This window comes from Chelmon rostratus, chromosome 1, assembly GCF_017976325.1.
Source record: "Chelmon rostratus isolate fCheRos1 chromosome 1, fCheRos1.pri, whole genome shotgun sequence".
Classification (NCBI taxonomy): domain Eukaryota; kingdom Metazoa; phylum Chordata; class Actinopteri; order Chaetodontiformes; family Chaetodontidae; genus Chelmon; species Chelmon rostratus.
In genome coordinates this window covers 18,799,920-18,827,233 of record NC_055658.1, presented here as the reverse complement: position 1 = coordinate 18,827,233, position 27,314 = coordinate 18,799,920, and the positions used below count along the sequence as shown (strand labels likewise).

Here is a 27,314-nt window from a genome sequence, read left to right as displayed (position 1 = left end):
TTTATAAAATGGATCTCTGAGATCAAGACCAGCTAAATACAATAAACCCTCATTATAAACTGGTGTGATGTTTTATTCATGCAGTGGCCTCGACAAATCTGTTTTCAGCAATGGCTCTCCCCGTTATGTTGTCCCTATGTAAATGAGACCATGGCTCTGAGGCCCCAAATTCACCGCAATCTCCATATCATTTGATAGGTTGGGGACCTGGACCCTGTCTTCCCAGGCATGGGTCAAACAGATGAAGGGGACGCAATGCAATTGACAGGGAAGGGCATTCAGACACGTCCACACGTCTTTCTGACAGACAAATCAAACACAAGTGCAATACAGTTTCATAGTCTTATGAAAGCTCAGTATAACATTGCGATTGTCTATTGTAAACACTATTGTTATCGGTTACTATCAGCTAACTAGCTTTTCATAAGAGTCGGGAAGACAGCAGATGTTTATTATCCAGAAACACTGTTTTTCTACCACTACAGCGCTTGCTAATTCCAGGTTATTGCTTATTCCATTACTTTTAGTGCTGCATCTTTCATTTCTAATGCTGTTATTTTTTTCCTCAAATGCATTAAGAAAGCTCATTACACTCTCTCTCTCTCCGTGTGTGTGTGCAAACAAACACTAATAATAGTTACTCTGTGGATATGATTCTTCTGTCTGTAGAGAGAACTAACAAAAAAATGACATTTATGTTATCAGTTCAGGTCGACTTCATGCTGGATGATGACATGATCCCTTCTACAGGCCTTTTTGTGCACCTTCTGTAACTTTTAGGTCAGCTTTAGTTGGCAAAATATGGATTGTTGAAACAGAGTCCACTGTGTTTTAGTCCACCATATTTCTTCAATAGCATGTGAAAGTGTCAATGTATTCTGTTTCAAACATCCATGAGTTCCTGTGTCTATTGTCTGTCAGGGCAAATGGACACACACATAATATATATTCTGCAAAGAGACAGCTCTGACAGTCTCTGCAGTCTGGCATACTGTGCATCTATGCAAAGCGATGTTTTGCCTTTAGCATGGTTTTGTTTTTTGTTTTGTTTTTCCCCTTGGAGGTAATGCTGAGTTAATGTCTCTTGTGAATTTTGGACTGAATTATGTATTCTGGTGCACAACTGTGTGTTTTAAAGTGCGTCAATAAGGATGTATAAGACATCTCTGGTGTTGTATATATGATAAACACATGGATTATAGCTGGCTTTAATAAATTTTAAGCTTCAGGGCTCAGGCTGAGTTGGCAGAACTGTGTTTTCTTAACAGCGGTGGGCAGTTTCAGGATCATCACACACTCTGCAGTGCAGTACATCTAGCCTCAATGGCCACTGACCTCCTTACAGAGAAAGGATTCTGGAAGTAAGTATGAAAGTTAGTAAAATGGAAGAAAAGCTCAGAGAGCGACAGACAGCCTGAACTGGGTCATCAAAGGCAGTTACCTCAATTCATCTCTAATAATATCCCCTAGCCCTGGGCTCAGGTCTGCTGGAGTTGCCTGTATGATGGCTCAGGCTGCTTGATGAATGAGTGTGCCAGGCAGCACTGTAGGCTTCCAGACTGTGCTGCAAGGCTCAGAGATTGCCACCGAGGACAACCGCAGTCAGCAAATCAATTCACAGCTCTCTAGAGAAGCAGTCAGCGCTTACAAACTCATCTGCCTTAAGCATGGACGATTCTCTTGTCACCAGGTTTCCTCCCTAGCCTGCAGGATGTTCCTCCTGTCCGGTTTTGAGCGTGATTTGTGTGACTGAAGTGACTTCACCTATGCAGTATCTGAACTGCAGCGTATTCTGCAGGACAGGATATGGGGATGTCAGTGGAGATTTAATTAACACCTGAAGGCTGTGTAAGCCTTTACGCTGTGCAATGATAACAGCCAGTATGCATCCCATTGGAATTTCAAGGCAATTTTTTTTTCATGTCTATTAATAGTTTAGAGTACGTGCTGGGACAGACAGATGAGAGATTCCTGAGCAGAACTTTGATTACAACATCAGAGGAGCTCCTATCTCACACAGGGAAAAGGCTCCTTTAGTGGGGCTTTGGCTTGCAGCTCTTAATTTCACATAATTGTGGTGTCCTAGGGAGTAGCTTGACCAGTTTAAATACAGAATGAAGTACTGTGCCATTTTCAGGCTGGGCACAATCCTAAATATTAATAAAGTTATGTAGAAATAGAATAAGCTAATGAGCACATCTTACATTGCACTTTCACATAAGCGACCAAGAGATAAAGTAGAACTCATTCTTCTCCTGCAACACTGTGTACCATGTCACAATTTTCAGTGTCAGGTTGCTTTGTATTGTAGTGGTGACAAAGCATATGAATTGCTTATCTGCATAGTTCTGCACTCAGAGGAAATAAGCTTTTGTGATAATATTAATGAGGTGAGACAATAACAGAGGTATTTGCATGGTAATTAGCACTAATGATCTTTTCAGCATGATGATTATACGAGTATGTCCTGTGGCTGATATTCCGAAGGGATGTGAAGGCAGAAGCTCCAGCTGTCACTGCTTCACATGGACGTCTTCCTGCTATTGCAGTGGGTAAAGGGATGTTACCTCCCTCATGTTGTTAGCCACCACAGCCACCAGGAGCTAGGGAAAGCCATTAGTATAATTTTTCTCCAGAAACTGTGTGAATGATATAAGTAGTTTCCACAGCAGTCTCCTTAGGGTTTTTGCTTCACTGTCAGACTGGCTTTGTTGGCATGAAAGATGCGAATACCATTTTAGTTACATTTTGACCCTGGTCATCTGCACTACCTCATCTGTTTTAAAGAGCAAGACTCTTGGAAACATGATGATAATCATCACTATTTAATGAAAACTCAACCCTGAGGAGTCTCGCTTCAAAATTTCAATGCTTAATTTCAAACACGTTCCACCAGGTCGCGCACACACACACACACACACACACACCCGCATGCATGCTCAAATGTGCCCACAGTTATGACAGTTGTGGACCCTGATGAACAGTTTGCTTAAAATCACAATAGATCAATCTTTGGTCCTGTACGCACGTTGGCATTAAACAGTAGGTAATTGAAGTGCAACTAAAAGACATACAGTGTAAAGTAGTCAAACAATGAACATAAAATCACGCAAAACACAAAAGTCAGTACAATGCCTTTAATTTGCTCAGCAGCCCATTGATTATTCACTGTTTAGCAGGTGGATTCTTGTAAGAATAAATGATTTGACAGCTCTTTTTGTTTTCAACGGTGAAAGCTGGTAGTGGCGGCCTGAGGGCAGGATGGTGTATTCACTGTGGAGGGGTTGAGATGGATCAGCAATGATTTCCTTCACTAGAGATGCAGTGTGGTGTTCTGCTGTGTGATATTGGGAACAAATGTTTGAGCTTTTGCTGGCAATAGTCAGGGCTTTGTGAAGTTTGTTCTTTCTTTTGTGAAAAGGTCTTACGAGCTTTATTGTGGTGTTGTATCGACATCAAAGTTCTTGAGAATCCTCATAAAAAAACGTATTTGTTGGACTTTGTGTGTTCTGCATCTGTATGCAAGTCTATGACCAGTTATTTAGTCTTGTTGGGGTTCAGAATAGCTTTTCACACAAGAGCGAGATGTTATCAAGATAAACAACTTTTCCACCACAGCCAAGTGTGAAAACCTTGTCACATTGTTTCAAGTTTTTCTATGTCGCCACACTGTTTTTTTATGGGTAAATTGAAAACAGGCGGATGGAGCTGCCCTTACCGTCTGACAACAAATACTTAATGCTTAGAGTCAGCTGGCTGTTGATATTCATCTCCTCTAGCATCTCCTAAGAATACTGGGTGTTAAAAGCTGATTAGAACTCAGCAAACAGAATGCGAACATGCTGTATGCAGCATGTGTTTCCAGGTGTTTATCGACTGGGTCCAGTGAGGTTACTGCAACCAAAAAGTAACCTCTAACAGTTTTTTAAAACTCGTTTAGTTGTGGCGCTCCACTGTTGTGTTGTTGTGTTTAATATAGGGGATGTCAATATCAAACGATAGCCTTGATTTTCCCCTGACTCCACTAAATGTATAACCAGCGTTTCCCTTCTACAACCAAATCTGTACCCATGACTTTCATCCTAGACTCGATCGAGATGTGTGTGTATTTAATCTTTTACGTATACTCTGACATTATGTGTGAAGTGTTTTGCATTTAACTCAAAACTAGCTTAAAACAGTGCAGATTTAAAGTAGTTGATTGATTGTAGCAGGTTTTTGCTTGTTCGTTCTGCAGTGTGAGACGTAGACCACTGTATGGCTGCCTTGCCACCCATATTCATATCAAACCATCACAATTGTCAGTGGAGCACGCAGGCAATATTAAACCATCTTAACACTGTGACTCTGTTCCTAACCATTTCTTACTTGCAATGATGCCAGTTTAAATGCTGTTTCTTGCCTAACAGGGAATTACAAATGCTAAATCAAGCATCGCAAATGAAGGTTCACTGCGCTTGTCAGGACTAGATGGAAATTATTCATGCAATATGAATCGTTTCCCTCCAAGATGAGAGAGTATGTCATCTGCGCTGCATGATGTGTCTCCTCTAATGAAACAAGCAGTTCTCTGTTCTGGAAATGACTCCACTGAGCCTTTTACAATATTTTTCTTCCTCAACATAAGCCAGTTTATGAGCAGTTTGAGTGAGCAAATAAAAAAAAGAAACATGTTCAAGGTAGAATACACAGGCGCTACCTGCAAACAGATTCTTTTTATATACCGTATATCGATGCTTAGTAACCTGTTAAGATAAGCGTCCGGGACTCACAGGTTGGAAAGAAACCTGTCCATCTCTCACTGTCTCCTACTAGGAGCCTTGAGGCCCATTCACTTCTTAGTCTTCTCGGGTTTTAGTTAAGAAATTGTTTGATTTTTATTGATTTATTTATTTGTTCCGGGCTTCCTGTGGACTTCCTGCAAACATGGGGATAAGATATATTTAGTCTTCGTTTTTGGAACAAAAGTAAGAGGTGAACTGCCTTTGTACCCTTTTTGACTCTGGTTTCTGCCTTTCGTTTACATTTACATAATTTAATCAAATGAATAAACCAGTTAATAATTAAGTGGCGTAATATTTTGTGCAGGCAATCTAGATAGAAAGTCACTAGCAAGTGGTTTACAAGGTGGATAAATATCTTATATTTCAATACCTGAAATCATAACATTTACCTTACCTAAAGTGTAGTTGTAAACAAAAGTGACACGTACATCAATTATACATTTGATGAGGGTTTATAAAGTGATTTATAAATAGGGCATTTTTTAGTCCTGCCGTACAGTCATTGGCCCTTCCCTTCCCCAGGTTGTGCAGAAGGAACTGACTGAGCCTTTTCTGTGGCTGTACCTTTGTAAAAACACCCTCAAAGCCTCCTTGTTCATATGATGTTCATTGTGTCTGAAGTGTGTAATATTTTATGAGCTCTTGCTCTTATGTTGGGCTTTTATTGCTCTTTTTTGGCCTTGTACCTTAATTTTAACTTTAATGGGCATGCTGTGTCTCCTTGTCTGTTGTCTAAAGTCTTATTAGCCATATAAAACCACATATAGGGCTGCATAGGGACCAGCATATGGTATGGCTGTTGGAGGGGAGACTTACCAATGAGATTAAACAGAGACAATTTATGCATTATATGATGCAACATGTAATTAATGTCAAGTGCTGTGATTTGTCTTTGAAGGAATTGTTTGCCCAGAATTTATATGGAAATATGCACTCTAAGGCTATTTTATATACAACACTCTTATAATCCCTCACAGCAATGCATAAAACTAGGCTTTACATTTAATTTAAGGCCTGTCATCCTCAAAACTCCCAGCTAGAACATTTTAATGTGCATGCAGGTGACTGTACTTAATAGATGCTCAATACGTATGATCTACAGTATATGCTCCCCTTCCTCCTCTCATGTCCAATTGATTTCCACCTAGAGGCTTTAAGATGGATCAGTCTCTCTGCAGGCCCTTGTTTTCTCTCACCTCTAACTACAAAGGGTAAATAAAATGAGTACTATCTTCACCTTAATTACTTTCTACTCCATCGGGTACATATGCTTCGTCAGGGAGGTGGGCTCTACCACCATCTCACCCGTGCACTGAAAAAAATGCATTTATATCAGAATAGAAATATGGAGTTTAATACTCTAATTCTGAATGACTCCCAAGCTGTTCATGTCCAGAGGGGGAAAACTGTGTTCCGTAATTCCAATGATCGTCCTACACTTGTGATACTAATGACTCTCTAAGAAGACAAAAGCCTGAGTGCCTAAGGCACTCGTTTCTTTAGTAGTTGACTCTTTTCCTGTGTCTGTCTGTGCTGTTTTATTGAAACTCCCAGTGTCCCTCACCGTCACGTTCAGAGCTTGTAAAATTGCAGTGTATCTGATAGACAGTCTCTAGAATTGTGGATTGACTGCTGAGGAGTTTTTTTGAAGGACATTTTTGAAGACTTGAAGATGGATAATGGAATCTAGCCACTGTACTTCTTTTATTGCATACAGTGCTGTACAGTATTATCTGTTGTGTCATTTCTGTAAATTTTCTCTATAGAGATTAATTATCTATCACATGTCTCTACCCGTCTGTCAGAAAATGTAATAGTAATGTAATGGACTGTATTTGTATAATGCTTTTCTAGTCTGACAACCACTCAAAGTGCTTTTTATAACACAAGTGTGCATTCACCCATTCACTCACACATTCGTACAATTGTGGCTCGGCCAACCACTCATTCAGAACATTAACCCTTCACATACACAAACCGATGGCACAGCATCCGGAGCAATTTCGGGTTTGCTGTCTTACCCAAAGATACTTCAAGACTGGTTAGGGATCAAACCACCGACCTTCCGATAAATGGACGACTGCTCTGTCCACACTGCATTTGAAGTCACAAAGAAATTTCTTTCTGGAATTGTAAGCCTGCAGAAATAAATCCCATCAAGCCAGTTCAGTTCAGTGTGGATACAGTATCAGAAATTGGTAATTTCTCATACGTCCTTTTGCTATACCTGATATAGTGGATATTGGCAAAACACATTTACACACACATATCAAGAAGTTCCAAATTACAAGATGTGAGACATTTATAGACATTGATACAAGTGATTATTTGAGTGAATGTGATGATAATTTGGGGACATAGCCATCCTGCCTGCCTCCCTACTTTTCATTAAACCAGAGGCAGATTAAAATATACAACTGCAGTTGAAGAAAAATAAGCAGTGACAGTGACATCTTTATTCCTCCTTGTAGCAAGATGCTGCAACCAAAAGAATTCATAAGAAAACTGTGACAGGCATATTCACAGAGCAAATCAACACTTGAAGCTGTGATATGATGGCAGCATGTTCTTATTTTTTCTCACATCACATTCCCTCCATCAGTAGTCCCTGTACATTTACACATACTGTATTCGCAAGAGGGAGCTTTCTGGTACAGTAAGTACTGATTTCCACTGATAGATCTGCTGAAGCAGTTCTAGGTGTTAAGAGCTATCTCCAGTGACTAGAAAAAGGGACAAAAAGGCAATTTTTCACTGGGTGTCTGGTTTTAATGGTGGATATTGTAAATGTCACTTTATTAGTGCTGATAAAAATTGTTATTACCAATATCGATCATCCATTCAGTATTTTGATGTGTGATTTTGTTGTTGAAATACTTTATTGTTCCCTAACAACATGTTCTAGTCGTCAGGTCTTAATGGTGTAAAAGTGTTTTCTAAGGTTGTCTAATGATTTAATGTCTCTCTTGTGTGTAAACTGTAATCCGACACAGAGGAGGTCAGCCAACATCTCTGATACAACTAAATCTGAACACTATGAATGTCACAAAGATGACATTTATTACAGGGCTGTTGTATTGGATTAGATGAGTTTAACAGACTGACCAGATAAACTGGTTACTCACATAATAGTGTCTGGTTTGAGGTTGGATCATCCAGCAACTGCAGCAATTATTCATACTTAGTGTGATCTTATCTTAAATTTTTTGCCAACATGAAAAAAAATTAACTTAAACTTAAACTTAAACCACTAAGTGCCAGATAGTGAGGTAAAGATTGCAGACACTAATACAAACTCTGCTTTTTGAATCACCCTGAAAATATGATTGAGATGAACCCATTTGCCTGACTGCAGCCATCAGCCTTCTGTGCTCCACTGCAATCGCTGAGCACACAGAGTGCTTTGCACTTCTGCCAGTTCTTGTCACACAAACGCACACGTGTGCAAACATTTACATGCACAGATGTTCAGAATCACTTACAGTGTATGACCAGGTTGGCATTTGAAAGCCAATTAATGCATGAGCAGGCATGTAATCATGTCGCCCCGTCAATAACAGGCTCAGGTGCAGCACAGATCAACATGCACACAGACACCAGTCACACATAGAAATACATACACACGTATTGCTTTACATGCAAACACACAGGAATATATTCCCCGGCTACATAGCCTTTTTTCCCCCAGACCAGACCTGCGCCAGAAACAACACAACACGTGTATCAGTGTTTCCTCACAGGTTAAGTTTATTTTTGGTGGTCTGGCCTCTGAAATCTGCCACCTGAGGGGTGACTGCCAAGCAGCATTGCATTCACAAGCAATCACAGTAATTTTGCATGAAATTAAGTTCAAAAATGTTTTTGGGTCGACTGCCTGCATAAATTCAATATATGGGAAAACACTGTGCTTATCACAGTTTCGTCAAACTGACTCGATATGTCATACTTGAGTTTCACCATTAATATTTCAACAAAACCAGTCACCCATGAGTATGTAATTAAGCAGGAGAAAGTCATAGATGGAACATGGAGAAAGAGTAAAAATAATTGCACTTAAATGTGTCCTGTAATAAATCCTTATCATCTTATCACTGTGGAGCAAACTATTGCCTGAGAAGCACGGGGGTTCCTGTGGGCACGCAGATGCACAGTTGTCCTGGTGATGGAAGACAATGAAAAGACTTGAGGATGCAAAGGTTGTCTGTGCCAATTGGAGAACCACCCACTACATGGGTACTATGGGAGCAGTAGTTAAAGACTACACCCTCAACGGTCAATTTCATACCTGATACCCTCAGTGTCAGGGACTGTGACAGGGCTATTCCCACTCCAGCAGGGTAAACTCGGCCTCAGGGGTTCAGAACCCTCTGGCAACGGACAACAGGTTGAGAGCTAAATCAGATGTGGTCTTGTCTGCATGCATGGGAGTCATATATTCATTTCAGCAGTCTTGATGATTAAGTTGGGAGGAGAAAAAAAAGGAACAGAAATAAAAGAACCTGAAGCAGGAATGAAAACAACATTTTCTTGAGAGGCCCCATAGGGTTGGGAATTATTACTCACAATACAATCATGTTTTGCATTTCTGACACACAGCAAGACAGTTGGAATTTAATCTGATGGCTAAATGACACTAAGTTCTGTCATCTTCTTCATTTAACCTTTCAACAGAATGGCAAATGACCACAACCAACAACCATAAATGCTTCACATACTGTGCCGTCCAGCAAGATCTTTCCCAGCTGTTGCAGGAAAAGCATGCACTTAATCACTTAATCAGTTTCTGAACTGCACATACGTATGTATCAAAATTGTACTCATGTTGAAATGGTTTGCTGGGTGCTCATGTTTGCTGTTCAGATGAAAAGTATTAAATGTGGCCAATAAAAAACTAACTGTAAATCCAAGTTCCTTTAATTACATCCATTTTTCCCTCACTTTTGTCTTCTCCTTCCAACTTAGACCCTCCCACTGAAGATGGGGGGAGAGGTAAATTGAGGAAACCCATTGTTAGAAAAATGAGATGATGTTCCCTCTGAGCCATCGTCTAAAATGACATTGGTTTCTCATGATGCTGGCGCAGCTGGATCCCCTCTCAGTCAACTGAGAGCTCTATAATGACTTTTGATGGTTTGGAGTTTGTCTTTGTTCAAAACCTGCATTCTGTATTCTCACTGTTCACAGACCAGTTGAACCACGTTGTTGTTGGTCAGTTGGATTGGATTCTCTATTCTGATGCTGAATGCACATGAACTGTTTTTCCTGGCAGTATGTTTCTCCCCCCCCCCCCCCCCCCCCCCCCCCCCCCCTTATATTAATCATTTTCACCTGCCTTTAATAATGTTCTATTTGTGTGTAAAAATGTTAAGTTTCAATCCAAAACTGCACAAACATTTACAGTTTTATAAAGCACTGTTTTGTTCTAAACTTAGAAAATGTGCCTGAAGACCTCTGATATGGCCACTGAACAACACACTGCTTATTGAACTTAGCAACGTTCATCACTAATATGAAAGCTTTTATAATAATGACTGGATAATAATTTATAGTGGAATAGTTCTCTGCCACATGATGTAAAATTTGGGTTATCAATTAATTAATATACAATGGTCGTTAAATTTGCTGCCACACAACACCCAGTTCATAAACGTGCTTCTTTTGGATTAAAAAAGAAAAAGGTTTCAGGCCTGAATTACTAGCCTGACATTGATAAATGTGCCTTTGCTTCGCTGGACTATGGTGAGATAATTGACTTAGAGCATATGTTGTCTTATTGTATAGAATATTTTAATAAGTTAGACTTTGTACTGGAACGTGAGCCACAGTGTTTTGTCCAGTTGGGCAGATGCGTCTGTGTGTGCTGCTGTGGTCTGACAGTGATTAATGACACGGATTGTCATGCACAACATGATGCATCATACAATATGACTGATTACAAAAACAGATATAATAATAATAATAGTGATTCTCATTGGAAGGACAAAAAAAGTTAAAAACCTTTAAACAAAATAAACAGATGTCTGTTTTAGCTTCTCTTGAAAGTTAAAATCTTGTACACTGTGGAAATGTGGTGCAAATAATGTTTTGTCAAAGCCGACAGAGAGCGCAGAGTAAACGACAAAACGAGAGAGAGAGATCAGCTGAAACGCATTAGGATTCATCGATTCAGTGAACTTTGTGGTGCTGCACAAATGATGAAAGCACCACATTTCCCAAATGCATCTATTCAGGATTGAAAAAGATCTGCACTATTTTTTGACTGGCAGATTGTGAGGAAGCTTGATGGGACTCAGGGTCATGGAAGGTCGTCAGTGTTAACAATAATAATTGTTCAATAAGTCAGTTAAAATGAGAAAACGCTGAAATTGGAACCTTGAAATGTGAAAGCAGTGAGCAGTATGTGGGTTTATTAGTAACTAATGGTTTGCTGTACTCAAGCTTATAAATTGAAAGGATGCTTCTTGAGCCCGTTCTAATGAGTTGCTGAGAGTTGTCCCATCCTACAGGCCGTAACAGAATTCTACATTTGCTTTTGCTCAATACTAAATTGGTGGAGGTAAATGACAGGCTCTATGAAAACTAACAACTGTGGGCAGGTGTTAGTTTTGCTAATAGGGTTCAATTTTAGACATCTCTGTCGTTAGTAAAAATGCGCTCCTTTAGAGCAGCAGAAGGTCTACTTACACGTCATCTTTGAAATTCTGTCCCTCTCTGCCTGCCTTTGACATGCGCATGAGGAACAGCAAGGAGTGGATTTAGAAATAATTCTGCCAGTAGCAAGACTTTAATTAGTGGTGTAAGTTGTCCAATTAACAGCTAACCAGGAGATTCTTCACCCACTGTTCTGAAAAATGGAACACTACATGGGTCTAATGTGTTAAAAACACTTAAGAAAATAAAGCAAAAAGTCAAACTTTAAGAAAACTGCAAAAAGTGTGGGGTAGACTGTTAAAAGGAAAAACGGTGCCTTTTTCATTCTCACTCTGTATCCTGCACAGCTGTTTTTGCACTATGTAACCGTGGTGGAGTGGGTGGGATCTCCCACAAGAAGTGCATTCCACTTTATGGCACTATGTCACACACCACCATCTCTGGGTCTTCAGCAGAGGAGAAGCTAGCTCGATATTCTCAGTATGCTGTGTTTTTAGTTTTTCCGAGCAACTCCATGCTCACACGGACCCCGCGAAGTGTGACAGCTTGGAAGTTTCAAAGGTTGGAAAATAATGATATGGTGACACTGATTTTGATGAATTTACTGTCTGTCAGCCAACAAATGAGACAAGAAAATAACATTGTGATTTACTTTATGGACAGATAGCTTTATTTGTTGCTAAAGTAACTGCTAACTGCTGCTACCTGACTCTGCACAGATTGAACTGGGAGCTCAGAGTGTTGGTGTTTGCACCACTAGCACAGTTACATTAGCACTAGCTAACGGCAACGACAGTTAGCAGCAGTGATTACTTTGGTAACAAGGAAAGCAAGTTCATCATGAAAGTCCTTGAATCACAAAGAGTTGAAGCAGAGCAGCTGGAAGACATCAAAGGGTAAAACAGAAAACATTTTCTCCATAAAATATGACCCAGATCAGGGTTCTAGGCAAAGCCGCTGTGAATCACCTCAAGGCGACGGTGGTGTAAAAGTGAATTGCACTCCGAAACTGCATGGACGCCAGGTTGCAAAAACTGTTGATCTTTGCACAATTTGCTTTAAGATTACCAGAAAGCAACATGACAAAACAACAACAACAACAAAAAACTTAAATTAAAGGCACTCATGTTGCATTGCAGGCAGAAACATAGTTCCAGGAACCTATTATGATGCACTTCACTTCCTGTTGTGGTTTTGAAAAGAAGAGAAGATGAGACATGAAGTTGTTTGCAACTCTGGCATCTATGCAGACTTGTTCTTATAGCAGAAGATGAAACCATGATGGAAGCAGCGGACAGCAAAGTGAGGTTTCTTCTACTATAAGAAAACAGTTATGGGACAACTGTTGCAGCCAGGTGCAAACTTCACTGACTTGTGTGAGAAGGTGCAACGTTTGGTCCACCTGTCCAGCTAATACATTTTTATCAAGACAACTACTGTAGCTGTACCTTTAAGTATATATCCTGAATGTTCACCCGTAACAGCCTGTCTGTTATTACTGGGAGCAGATGGTTTTATAAATAATGTGGCAGGTGACTGTAAATGTCATCTCACTCAGGAGCTCGCTCCTAAAGTAATTTTTGCAAAACCTGCCATATGTCCGTAACGTATCTGTGTGTTGTTCTGTTTGTCACTCTTTAAGAAACAGGCAGAAAGTTTCTTATTTCTTTTGCTCTCGCTGTCAGTGAAGCCAGTCAACATAATTTGACATTTTAGTCTGCCATACTAATGGTTTAACTGAGTCAACGGATGCATGCACAGTTCTGCTTGTTAATTGAGAAAGCGTTCAGAGTCTTGGGATTCTGTGCTAAGGTAATGATCTGTCACACATTTTGTCATTAAGCCAATAAATCTCTCTGCTACCAGTCATTAAACTTAACAGCAAAGTCGTGTGAAGCAGTAAAAATGAGTTTATTTATGGCAGCATGCTTTCATATTTGTCTCTAATGAATGGACACAGAAGAAGATTGAAAGAGGAAAGGCTTGCAGTTGCACACATGTGAGGGAAACATACAGATCAAGTCTTTACGTGAGTCAAATTGAAACATACTGTAGGCAAGCGAAACCCAGATTCTAGCAACGGTTTGTTGCAGAAATCATAGTGCTGTAGCCATGTGCAATGAATGGAACGGGTTCCTAGGTTGTTTATTATTTTTAATATTTCAAATTTGTTTGAAGAATTTAATGGGCCTTTGTAGACCAAAAGCACAACAGTTCCTGTAGTAGTTTATGAAGTCAGTAAATTTTAAACGAATGGTTTGCAAGCTGAAAACAAGGCTGTTCTTTGTTTCTGAAAACACAACATTTTCGGACATTTGAATAAAGCCATTTTTATTGTGAATGTTAAAAATGTTGTAAAAAAAATGGAAGAAAACACTGTCAACATCATTGCTGTTTTCTATACAGGCAGTGCTAAGTAAACGATTGAGGGATTGTCTGAGGATTTGTGTTGCGTAGAGAGTAATTCATATTAGTGTCAGAAGCAGTCCATTAGGGTAAGGGTCCCTGACTCTGAAGATTTATATTCTAGCTGAAGTTTGCAAGCTGTGGTTTTGGTGATGAAGCATGCTGTTTGCTTGTGTAATGCTCTTGATTTGCATGAATGTTTTAGTGACTAAGATGAAAACAGGTCCAAAAAACTAAAAATCAATTCCAAATGCAAATTGCTCTTGAAACACTCTGTGAATCGAAGACCAATGTCTAAGAAGTTATCTTTTTCTGTGTTTGTAGCTTATGCAAATGTGTAGCATTAATGCAACTGTTAGGGAAGCAAATCAGTATGTTTAGCATTAAACAACAATTGAATTTTTGATGCTGCATCTCCATCTTCACCACTGACAGTCAATTATAAGGAAATAAAAAATGAATTGTATTGTACCGAGGGGCAGATGAGCCTCTGGCAGCCTAGCTTGCAGACACTGCACTGACAGTCTGCATAATGATTATAAAACTTATCCATTCCATCAAAATGTCTAGGGAGTTACTAAGTGATGGACTTCAGGTAATTAGTAAGTAATGATGGGAAATATTGGATCATATCCTCTATATTGATCCTACAGAGGCTTTCTACGGTGGACTAAAGACTCAATTATAACTGAAGGGAAAGAGAGCCGGCAGTGAGATTCTGCTGTGCAGCCTGTTTTAACATATGCAGGAAACATTTCGCTCAATGAAAAAAATGAAAAGGTGATGTATAATTTTAATGTATAATCCCAATAATAATAATAATCATAATAGGCAGTTATTATAATAATGCTAAAATGTGTATAAATGTAGAGCAGGGAAGCAAAGTGTGACTGAGTTAGTGACTTTTGCTAAAATCACTGGAAGGGACCAGGTTAATCAGAGTGTCCAGTGTGCTGGGCTCACAAGCTGATCATTTGCTTGCTTGAATTTTCTTTGGGGTGATTAGTTGGTTTCCTCATCAGTGGTGAGAGTCTTAAGCCGTAAACTGTAACTGATGGTGTTGAGAGTCTGAGCTGAACGTCCAGTCCTGCTAAACAGAGCTCAGATGCTGGCAAGAGGTACCTGGTTCATTGAGCGATCAAAGGAGAAGGGGAGAGGTTTCATTGTCTGGCATCAGAGGCCGAGGGAGAATTTTGCCGTTTGGATTTTGGTTGACGCTGGAGTAAAGATGTTGGCAGAGATTTCATGTGTAATAAGTCTGCTCTTTACTCTGAGGTTTACTCCTACACACAGTTTATCTTATTTTTATTACAACGACACATATAACATTTACAATAGACAATGAAATGCAAATATAGTATTTCTTGTGTGAAATCTCTTAGGGCTAATGTATTTGAGAGCTGACTAGAGGCTGATTGATGTAGGTAATGAGCATGGTAGCCTGAAACATGATGCTCTACGTTTAAAGCAAAGAAACGTTGGTGTTATTTGGGAAAATATGGCCCACCTACAATGGAGATGCAAATGTTATCATTAACATTTCCAAGTGATTCAAACATTTTACTTTAATGCAGGTTGTTGACTAGCTTTTGGGCTATATTTTTGCAGTGCTCATGTAGATTTTCATGACCAGGGGCACACAGTGTGCTGCTGATAACTTACATCCAATCATATCATATCCCCTGATCCCCGTTAAAAGTGCTGCCTAACCAGCATGACTTACTGACACTTTGGGGAGGGGGTACAGACTGTCCTGTCCTAAGAAGAAATGAGTTGCTAGTTCCTAGTTATGCATTTTAAAATCCGGACACTGTGATCATTTATTATCACTTCATATTGCAGAAACACAGGCGATGGTGATTCAAAAAGCCCATGTGGCCATTCGTGGGAAGTTATTTTGGGACGGTCAAGGACAAAATAGAGAGAGATAAAGGGAAAGAAAAACATTCTGTTGTTTTAGGTTCAGGTGCAGAGCATGAAATGTGTCCTTTTCAGCAGTTATGAGTCGCATCTTGACAGGTCAATTTGTTCTGCAAATGGCTGCCAAAAGACTAAATTGTGGGCAAAGGTCTTTTTTTGGCTCGCTTACTAGCGATCCTTGTCACGTCTTGCATGCTGCTGGTTGTGAGATATCGGTTTCTCGAAAGGTCTCACAGCAATACTCGCTAGCTCTATTCCTCATCAGACCTGTGTTTCTAAGCTCCTTTCTTTTCACCTTCAGCCAGGGAAATTGTGGTTTGGTTGTTGAAAACCTCTGTCCTAGATCACATTTAAGAGACAGATGGTCTGTTAAAAGCAAAAAAAGCAAGCTTTTTCTCTCTCTGTATATTTACTTGCAGTAACTTGAGGTGCTGCATTACTGTCACGGCTTCATAATATATTCTCCTGAACTGGAGTATCTTAAAAAATTCTAAACATGTTTCCTTGTGCAGAAGAACAACATTTATCACTGTTTACATGCACCTGAGTACCTGAACCAAAAGTGGAACCTTGATTTTTTTTTTTTCGCACTTGTCAACTGCTATTCATTCACAAGTGCCTTAGAAAAAATTATTTAATACCGACTGAAATGTTTACTCGAAAGTGTAAATATTCCCTAAGAATTCAATACTTTGGAAAACCAGCATAAGTATATATTATTTGAATCGTTAGCACAGGCACAGCCTTCAGTGACACTCTTGAATCTAAAACAGGATTACTTTGCTGTGCTTATTATCAGCCTGTCAGGTTTGCTGCAATTATATTCTATAACACAGAGCAACAGATTCCTGACCATGGGAGGGTAACAGACATCATTTCAACAGTTACGCACATTATGAATATACTTACACACCGACTTTGAGACCTACTAATGAGAAGTAGCAAATTGAATGAAAAGTAATTAATTTTCATCTGTTTGGCACCGTGTGAGAACATTTCTGACAATGTCTTGTGATGGCTTCTGAGGGAAGCAGTGGCCTTTGACTGAAAGGATATAATGTTTATCATCAGTTTGTGTGTGGTCTTTTATGAGACTTCACAATATTACCTTTATATGTACTTCATTTTTACTTTATGTTGAACTGGTGTCCACTGGCTTCAGATACTTGGTGCACAAGCCCATTTAGTAGCCTATACTGAGATTTTGTCCAGTTCTGTTTACTTTTAAACAAACACAAGAACAACTATAACATGATAGAAATACCTTATATCCTCTGCTATTGAACCGACTAAATGACGTCCATGTGTAATTCTTTGTAGCTGATGGATCCTGGATCATGAGTGGCAAGGGGAGCCATTTACAGTTCTTATGACTGTCAGCATCAATGGCAGTGGCCAATAGAAAACACTACTTGTGGTTTAAGATTCCATAACTGGAGTTAAAACATGTGTCTTTTTTTCTAAGCAGGTGACTAGAAGCATTCCACATTGTGTGTGTAAAAGGAAATGAAACTACTGGACAATTGAAGTGTTGTTGTTGTTCCTCTTAAAACCCAAACAAACTGCCTTGACTTGTTGGGTCTGCAAAGGTTTATTTAAGTTAAATCCTTGAATGAGAAGGGGTGATCCTTGCTTGTCCATCTCTTGTATTAAGCCACTCTTTCACTGTGAAAATGCCCAATCAAAATGTGCCTCTTTAGAGCTCCCACAGTTGTATACACAGCAGGTCCAGACCACAGTTTTAGATGTACGCAATAACAAATCATCAACAGACACATATATTTTCCTTTTTAAACGTTGATGAATAACACAGTAATATTACAATATGCACCCTGTTTTAGACAGTTTATTGAGTTGTTCCCAAACCATGAACCACACCTTCTTGTGTCGTACAATTTACTGTCTTTGTGTGCATTAAGTGAATTTCTTTTAGCTGTTCTTAAGATAGGCAGAATTATCTGTTGCATCGTCACTGAAATCCTTCACAAAAAGACTCACCTGTTACAGATGAAACGTTGCACACAGGAACGCCGACATCATTGATTTGTCAACTTGAGAGCGTGTTGAGCTATTTTTCCTCGTAGCTGAATGGCATCAGTGGCATTCAGCTGATGCAATGTCAGGACTGTTTTCAAGGTATGCTTTAGTGTCTGTGAAAGACTCATGCAGCCTTGTAACTGAGGCCACCTTCCTGTGTCTGTACTTGTGCCTCGAAACACTTGTATCCAGAAAGACTTCGTGGTATGTTCTCTTGTGATTTAAGGTTGAATGTTGACCTTTTCCTGAAGTTACATTTCCTTGGTAGCGTTTGTCAGAACAGTTATTTGCTCTGAGTATTAGAGCAGAAACTAAACCTTTTCTTTAAATCCAAACTTGTCTCAACTCTCCTTTGCATTCTAGACATTTTGACACTTTTTTGTTGTCCTCTTTCATCTTCTGTTGAACAAACAGGTTCTCTTGGCCCATGTTTCCATGTGACCTAATTTTCTCCTGTCAAGTTTAAATGAATCTTTGCTCCTCAGCTGCGTTTTCTCCAGCACTTTTCTTCTCTATTTGAAGTGGCGTTTTAGCTGTTTTGACCACACATACCATCTTTATCCACTGACCATAATGTTTTTATGGATGAAGCTTGGAAAAAGTCTTCAATTTGCTCTTTTTAATCATTCACCTGCAAAGCATGATTGATCAAGAGAGACGTGTTATTTCAGGGTACTGTGATTGAGTTTTTGTGTCTTTTTGTCTCTTTTCTGCAGGGTGATGACATCCTGACAGTCATCAAAATGAAAGCACAGTGGCCAGCCTGGCAACCACTTAATGTGTAAGTATCCTGATTATCATAGTGCTCACCACATATCTGCTACTGACTGTGCTGCTGCTTTTGCAAGAGTTAGGGTATCACAGGGTACCACAGTATAATGTCAGCTTGTGGAGACCTAATCACTCTACTGTAGAATATTGAATATCTGATGGTGACCTTACAGACGGTGAGGTCCCTGTGGAAAAGTATACTATTATCATGACTGAAGGAATGAATGAGTGAATGTAGTTTTTCAACAATTGTATGCCCAGCCCACCGTTTACAATCTTCTGACCTTGAACAAGCAACAAAATTCACGAATTACAAACAAAAACATTCTGTGTAATACTCAGTGATGGGTACTGCCAGGAAGTGGGGTCTCAGGGGAACAAGGATTGAACCCAAATGCAGACACGAGGGAGGGCTGGTGCAATTTAACAAATTTATTGAACAAAGAAAACAAAAAAGCAGGTAGGCAGGCAGGTGACTAACGAGAAACTAAAGTCCAAGGACGTAACAAAACAATTCCTCTTTGGAGCCTGAGTCCAAAATGAAAAAAAACAATGAAATAGTCACATCACAGAAACAAAAATCCAAAATTCAGTGAACAAGAAAGGTCGGGGGAAAAAATAAAACGAATATCCAAAAAACACGCAGAAATTACTGGGAAACACTGGAAAACACGTGGTAGGCGGGCATAACACGGAGAACGAAGACAACACTAGAGAAACACTTACATGGTACATGACATGGCAAGGGAACAAAAACAACGACCTGACAAGACTGAGGGTAAGACACAGGCTTAAATACACAAATGAGGGCAACTAAAGAGACACAGGTGAAACAAATCAAACAATCACTAAGGTGGGAAAAACACAGGAAGTAAAGCAAAAGATGACACATAGCATGAATCTTCAACATTAAACAGGAAGTGACAAAAATGGACCATCACGGGTCATAACTTGTTACAAGGAAAGCACATGAGTAAAAATTGTTGTTTTGTATGAACGGTAACTTTTTACGTTCTATTTAAAAACTACACTTTTACCCAAGAATTTTTTTGGGCCACTAATCTGCTTTTAACTTTGCTACATTTACCATTTATACCTCTGTTACAACTAGTTTGTTATCCACTATGCATTTTTTAAACTGAAATAAGCTGTCAGTCAAGCTGTGTGTGCATGGTTACACAGGAGAGCTTGAATGGGTTTCCCTTCATAGACAAAGAGACGAGCCCTTGTGCCAACTATTAATGAGCTGGGCAAATGCAGATATTGAGAAAATCAGGCAAATACTTTTTCAGATTTCAAGTTTTTGGTTGTTCTACTCATGTGACTCAGTGATTGCACACTATGCCACTGGTGGCTGTGTTGGAAAGTAACCTGCATCCTCCTTTCACAAGCTGTCAGAAGTTCTATTAATGACAGATTGAAATGATATTTATTCTATGCAGAACAACTGTAGGCTACACACACTATATGAACATCTAAGTTGGATGATCACTGAATGGATTCTGATATATATAACAGAATCCTCTGGTTGTGCAGAGCATGACTTTCTTTTGATGGAGATTGGCCTATTTGTTTTTTCTCTAATTTGCATTGGTTGTCATTTGTTTTATAGTGATGCCTGATGGTTAATTCATTAAATAGACTGTTGCCGGTGAAACTGAGCTTTGCTTTCACTAAACAGGCTAGCAGTTGTTATTTATTCATGAATGTATGAATGAATGGAATATTTGAGAAGCATAGGGAGAGAGCAAAAATGGGTGGATAAAACAGTCCTGTTGGGTTGCACAGGTCTCCCTCTATATATAGGCTTACCTTACTTCACTCAACAATGGACTGTTCCTGTGTTATTGCCACAATAATTCTTAACGCTGTTAAGATGTCTGAAGAATAACCGTGTTGCACTGGTTGCCTGTGCTATTGCAAATTATATGCAGCAGCCTTTGTATCAAAGCAACTGGTTTAGTTGACTACATGTCCTATCAAGAAAACAACAGATAGTATCAATCAATCAATAATATAGTATACAACATGTAGATGAAAAAAATAAATTCATAAATAACTATTAAAATATGTAAATAAGAGACATGCACAGTAACTTTGTCTCACAGCAGCTATTTCTAGCCTTATTTACCTGGAAAAAAAGCCTGATGAAAAATGGATTACATTTGACAGTGTGACATTTACATCAGGACTGATGGGGCACGGAACTTAAAAATAAAAAGTCACGCTCTGTGTTTTTTTGTTGGTCTGTCTTTTAAGTCAAAAGCATTATGTAACACTTTCACACACACATTTCTGACTTAATGCATGTGTAGACAGGAGTTGTTCAAATGTTGATTCACAGCAGACCTGTAATCGATGGAGTCTGGGATCACAGCCTCCTTTAACAGCAGCCGGAATTACCACCAATGTTGAAGTCCCTCAAGTACTTGTCTCAGTACTGCAGTGAATTTGTAATAGACTGGACTTAAATCATTCTTGAGCAACTCTGTGGGGTCTGTAATGGGTCTGGGGTATATAAGCACCTATATTAATGTGACAGAAAATGTTCAGCGTGCTACTACATATGTAATGTAGCCACTGCGATGGATTATCTCAAGCAAACTCCAAGTCATGCCACATTAAAATGACTAGAAAGCAACATTTGTGTTGTAGTTAATGGGCCAGAATATTCTCTACTACTGATGACCTACTTTCTAATCAATTATCCACATGTATGATATCATGCCAGAGGTCCTAAAATGTTAAGACTTAAGGTGTCTGAACATACTGAAATAGGTTAGTATCCAAAGTTTGACCCAGCTTGCTGATCAGTGAAAACCAAGATCAACACTGCCCTGAAACTGCCAGCTACACTATGCTCACAGTGAGTATGCTCATTTACTCCCAAAGTCATAATAACCATTTAATCTCTAATTCATGAGGAAAAACAAGAAGCTTGTTGGCTCAGCTAGCTCAGATGAACTTCAGTGGGAAAGGCCTGTGCAGTGTTGTTTCGTCAACCACAGGGCCTCAGTGAAGACCATGTATTTCATCTCCAAAGGGAAGTACACAGCCAGAAATAGATGCAATGATATCCACCAGGGCTAATTATCTTACTGCGTGCTGTATGGGCAACCAATTAATTGTTTCACACAATGATTGTGTACAGCACATGCATGAGTGTGTCAGATCAATTATGTTGGCTTGGAGCCAGAAGGATGTTTTGCTTTTTGCCTGGTTCCATGACTGCGCGGGAGTGGTTTCACCGTGAAAGGAGTAAAGTCTATGTTTTACTTAACCATCTGGAAGATGGGCCTTGTTAAAATCTTTAGTGAGGTCCTTAGCTTTACCTATGTGGTACATGAAAAATGCGTCATTGCGTATTTATTTCAGCATGTTTCCTAGTTTGTATGTGTGTGTTTGTGTGTTACAGTTCCAGCAATACAGTGTAAATGTGCATTTTGTGTGTCTCCATGTTTGTGCCTTTTTCAGGTGTATGTATATACTGTATGTATTAAATACAATTAAAGCTTTCAACATTCCTTGAAGATGAGAGACAGGAAATAAAAGAAAGAGGGAGAAAGAAAAACAGATACCATAAAGATTAAATAAAGCCTCTGAAAAGACTGGGGTTTAGATACATTAGTAGTGCTTTTTTTGAGGTTAAATATGTGGTTTGGAACTGGTGTGTGTCCTGCAGCTGAATTCTGTGAAATGAAGTGGCTCCTCTTACAGCAAGCTTTCAATTTCATTTGACTATAAAGAGCAAAATGATTGCTGGAACAAAGGGCAAAGCGGCGTAGACGTAGAGTGAGAGTAGAGGTGGGCGATGAGAAAAGAACGAGGCTGAGGAAGTGACAGCCATTATCACACATATTACAGCAATATGTCTACAACAGTGGCTCCCCTGAGACCCAATACATGATAGGCAAAAAGAAATAAACTTGAGTGCAGTAGGAATTATTTTCCAGAAAAAAGGTATAGTAGACAGATCCTTCTAACCCTCTGTCCACATGTTTCAGGTCACTGGGCCTTTGGTAGATAAATAAAGCCCTATAGAATTGAAAATAGAATAGAATTAATGAGAGTAATTAAACAATAAACAAGTTTAAATAATAAACTAGAATGAAAACACATCAGCTTCTAAGTATACTGGTGTAAATTTTGCTGAATATTCCTCCATTTCAGATGTGACAAACTGTGCTTTCTATGCTGTCCGTTAAAACTACAACTACTGTGATGCCACATTGCATATTGACAGAGAAACTGGCATTCTGTTGCTGAGCGAGCCTGACCCACAGTGCCCATATGTACCAGACCAGCTCAGCTGTTCTTTAGATCAGCTTCGTGACTTGATAGTCCTCTCACTACCATATCATTCTGCAGCCAAGGTACACAGAAATGACTTTGAGCAAAGATTCAGTCTTCGTGTGGCCCATGCAAATAATTCCATCTGTAGTCTTCAAAATCAGTGATTGTAAAGTAGGTGACAGTCAATAAATGTCACAATTCATCCTGGTTTCCTCTAAAACACTTCTTTTTCTTGTCTGTCCTCAAATAAACTTGACTGGTGGGAACAAGTGATTCTGAAATAATGCTTCTCCAGAGACCCCGTAAACATCCCTGCGGACCTACGCAGAGAATCGTGTTATGGGTCACCACAGATCGCTGAGGAGCTGATGTGCACATCTTCAAAGCTCTAGACGCAGATCTGTGCATCAAGCAAGTTGATTGGTTGATTCTACTCCTGTCAGGAGGCGGGTTTGAAAAAGAGACGGAAACAGACATGAGTGCACAACGTACAGGTGTAAAAGAAAGTGCCACACAAACGAATGTGAGTGACCCCCGTACACTCTGTCTACGTGCAGCCTGGAGATTCAAGATGTAGCTGGACGGGCAGATTAGCTGAAGGAGTTAATATAGAAATGTTTTTGCTAAATGAAAATGACCTTTCTTCAGAACAGGTTTTTGTGTGTTTTTTGTGTTGTCTGCAGTATAAGCCAAAGAAACATGACCGACACTCAGTGTCAGAGACAGTTCACATGCCTGTCTTGTCGTGCTGAGTGGAACTATTGTCTTGTAATACAGTTGTAAGACATCAGTTTGGATGCAAGTGATATTGTAAAGATGTTTCATTCACAATACTTTTCAGAAGTAGGAAATGGTCTTGTACCAAAAAAATTGAAAAACAAAATATACTTAGTGTGAAAATGTGATATGTTGGAGTTGCATCTGGAGGAAGGACTGGCAGCCTCAGCTTCCTTCAAGCTGTAATTATCTGGATGAAAATGGAAATTTTATTCAGAGCTTGACATTTAAATTCTTGTTATGTCACTAACCACCTACACAAACAAAGATGTAGGGTCTATTAGTAGGCAGGTATGAACTAATAATACAAGTCCAGCTGCTGTTGCTTCAGTAGCTGCAGCAGAAATGGACACATTATTTGTCAAGAGGCACTTTCATGTAAGCCACCACTCTGAGTTTACCTTACTAGGAATGAATTTTCTGGTTGGTTTACACTCTGGTTGAGAGGGAAAATGTGTTCAATATAAAAAAAATATTAGGGCCTAATAACCATGTAAATGCTAAATCTGATCACGTCTCTCTGGTTGGAGAAAATGTAAAATGCACATGTCTGCACTGTTTGGGGATAACATAGGGTGACGTGAACGAGCTTCCCGGAGGGACTGTTATCTGTTTAATTACAATGTTGCTTTCGCTGGAACATTTCCCACATTTTCAAATCCCAATGTTGACAGATATGCTAGTGTAAGACCTTTCACTAATCACAGAGTTCAACGTAGCGTAAAATCCCATATAAGAGTATCATTTACAACAATGAAATATCAGCTTTGATATCGGTCTGCCTGTTGTTGTCAAAACCGCTCTTCACTGAAGTGATGTTAGTTGGTATGTGGCTGAAGCTAGTAAAGCATATGTAAAAATGAATTTTTGTCTAAATAAAAATGTGTTTGTCAAAAGGGTAAATACCAAATTTACAAGAATTTCATGCTGAATCACAAGTCATCATGTTTTAAAAACTGTTAGATGTGTAGATTTATTGATGTACACTGTCACTTTCTAGATGCCTGTGTGTTATCAGCTAATGTGTAACTTGGCAACACCACATAAGATCTCTTTAGGAATCACAAAGAGTTAAATATCAGGTCAGCATCAATCGAATCGAATAAGTAGCACAATAGTGCAGTAAAATATCAGTTGTAAGTGGCATAGAAATGTTATCTCCTAATGAAAAATTCTGCTGAAGATACTGCCCATGTCTCTGTTGCATCGGATCCTCTCACTCTACCAAGTCACACTGTTCATGACAGTGTCTTCCTCTTGTGGTCTCCCCAATAAATTTCTCATTAGTCCCCCCCTTTGCCACTTTTCCCACTTTATACTGGATTAAAATCATTGTGTCTGTGACAGCTGCAGTTCCTACATAACACTCAGCTGGCTCCTTGTTGTCTCCCCACTCTCGCTTTCTCTCGTCAGGCCTCTTCACAATAACCAGAGGACTGCTCTGCTTATTCACAGGTTACATGATTAACAGCTATGAAAATAAGCTGGTTGTCAGTGGTGTGAAATAAGGAGCTTTTGAAGACAAGAACGAGCTGTTAATGAGCTTCCATCTTTATTTCTGCAACCCTCAGAACTGCACTTTGGGGTTGATTGCAATGGTTAAGTGTGTGTGTGTGTGTGTGTGCTGTGGCGTAATAGTAGCTTTGATAATAGCCTAGCCCCACTTCTGGGCTAGCCTCTTTTCCGCTAACTACTGTTCTACCAAGTGGTTTTGCATGTTAGAAACATATAAAACTTGGCAGTTTTCTATTGCTACAATAATTTGTTGATGATCAGACTGAGCTTTGAACACCCTAAGCTTTAGCCAATCTGTTTGCAGATCAATAAATGTCCCAACTCTCAACAAAATAGTTTAAATGAAATGATAAATCCACTTTGGCGATTTTTTTACTTGTTGACCATTTAAGTAAATCATGCCCTTTTAAAAGATGCCATCCATGCATCACAATTGTCTTGTTAGCTAGCAAGGTAACAGACTAGATGCAAGTTTTTGTGGGAGGAAGAATTAATTAAACCAAACTGAAGGACAAAAACACGAGGGTCTTTTCTTTGTATGTCAGTAACGTGTGTTGCTTAAACTTAACCAGACATACAGGCATCAGAAAACACTGTCGGTGTCAGGGAATCAATAGGGCCAAAAAAAAAATAAAACACCTGCAAACATTCACTATCAACACCTCTCCAAAAATATGCACTCATTTTACAAACCAGAAATACTTCATTGGGGTTATCTGGGGCGATTAATCCCGTCCTCATTTGCTCTGACTCTCCTTTTCTGTCAACTACTCTTTGCCTTTTTGTAGAGCCCAGGTAGCCGTCTGAAATAAACCTCAGACTTGACGTTCTCACTGAGCAGAGGCCCAGGAGTGTCGAGTCAAGTTGTGTGTTCCCGAGGGATAAGGGCTATTTCACATCCTCAGAGGCCGTCATTAGGGCAGGACTGAGTTGGCTGAAGTAAAATGGATTTACATGGGCATGGTGACAGGTGAAACAGGGTCCCTGGCCCATCGTCTCCATTACAGCAAGAATCTTCCCACTCCTAATTAATCCTGTATTTGCTGGGAAAATTCTTGTAATTAGTTTAGCTGTCAATCAAAGGTCAAGACAGATGGCCAGAGGGGTGTGTGTGTGCCTCCTGTGCTGGAACAGGGAATATGGTGTAGAGATAGTCAGATGTGTCTGGCAAAGTGAGTCTAGACTATGTCAAATAAAAAGTTATGGGCTCTGCAAGTACCTTTCCTGTCTCTGTCTCTAAAGGCAGAGTCTCCCACTTACAGGCGAGTTTCTCCTCTAGTTTAGCAGCCGTTTCACAACATTTCTTTCCTTCTTTCTGTTTTCATTTTTCATTTTCAAACCATGTTTAACAACTGCTGCTTCCTTGAGTTACTGACGTATATAGGTGCACTGTCTAAACCTCGTGTTGCTGTTGAGTGCTGACAAAATGATCAAAATGATAAGGTGTGTAGAGGTGTGGAGTGAAACCTAAGGCTCCGTATCATTTTCATAGATTGGTATTGGCTGAAATAAACCTAATCAGATGCAGATCCTTTTGTTTTTTATTTATAGTGTAGGCTGCTGTATTTTGTGCACCTCTGCCTAACAGCGCTGCTCTCCTTTCTAGCATCCAGGCCTCACAGTGTGAGCATTTATGAATGTGAATGAGTTCTGACACCCAGAAAAATACTGTACATTGATTCTCTAAGCTCCCGGTGATAATGAATGCTTTACAGACATTTCATGACTTGCATTCTCCTAGTTAAACTTTCCTTCATATTATAACAATAATTTAAGATTATTAACATAATCATTTTCAACCAGGACCCACTTGGTTCCACCTTATGGACCAAGTTGTTCATGATAAGTAAGGTGCGTCATATTCAGTATAGATTTAATGAACATAGCATATCCTCTACTGCTGTGTACACATTTATTTTTACTATGTATACAGAAATGTATGCCAGGATGAAATGAATTATACCTAATCACATTTTCAGGTTGTGGTGTGAGTGTGCTCTGGGCAGCGATGTTATTATTAACTTGATCTGGATATCCCTTGCGTGTACTAGACTAGTGGATCGATGATGTATACCTCATCAGACTATTGCTTTCAATTCCTTGAAACCTCCCTTGCAGTCTTTGAATGGGACACTGTAGCTAGCATCGTGGATTTATTGT

At 39.4% G+C, this 27,314-nt stretch overlaps 1 protein-coding gene across 1 annotated transcript in view; it reads left to right on the top strand.

Moving 5' to 3' along the window:
• Window positions 1–27,314, top strand: part of spon1a (spondin 1a) — a 69,078-nt gene that overhangs the window by 28,565 nt on the left and 13,199 nt on the right. Inside the window, exon 7 of the mRNA XM_041939226.1 lies at window positions 18,515–18,579. Within this exon, the coding sequence (XP_041795160.1) occupies window positions 18,515–18,579 (65 nt within the window). The remainder of the gene's footprint in view (window positions 1–18,514; window positions 18,580–27,314) is intronic.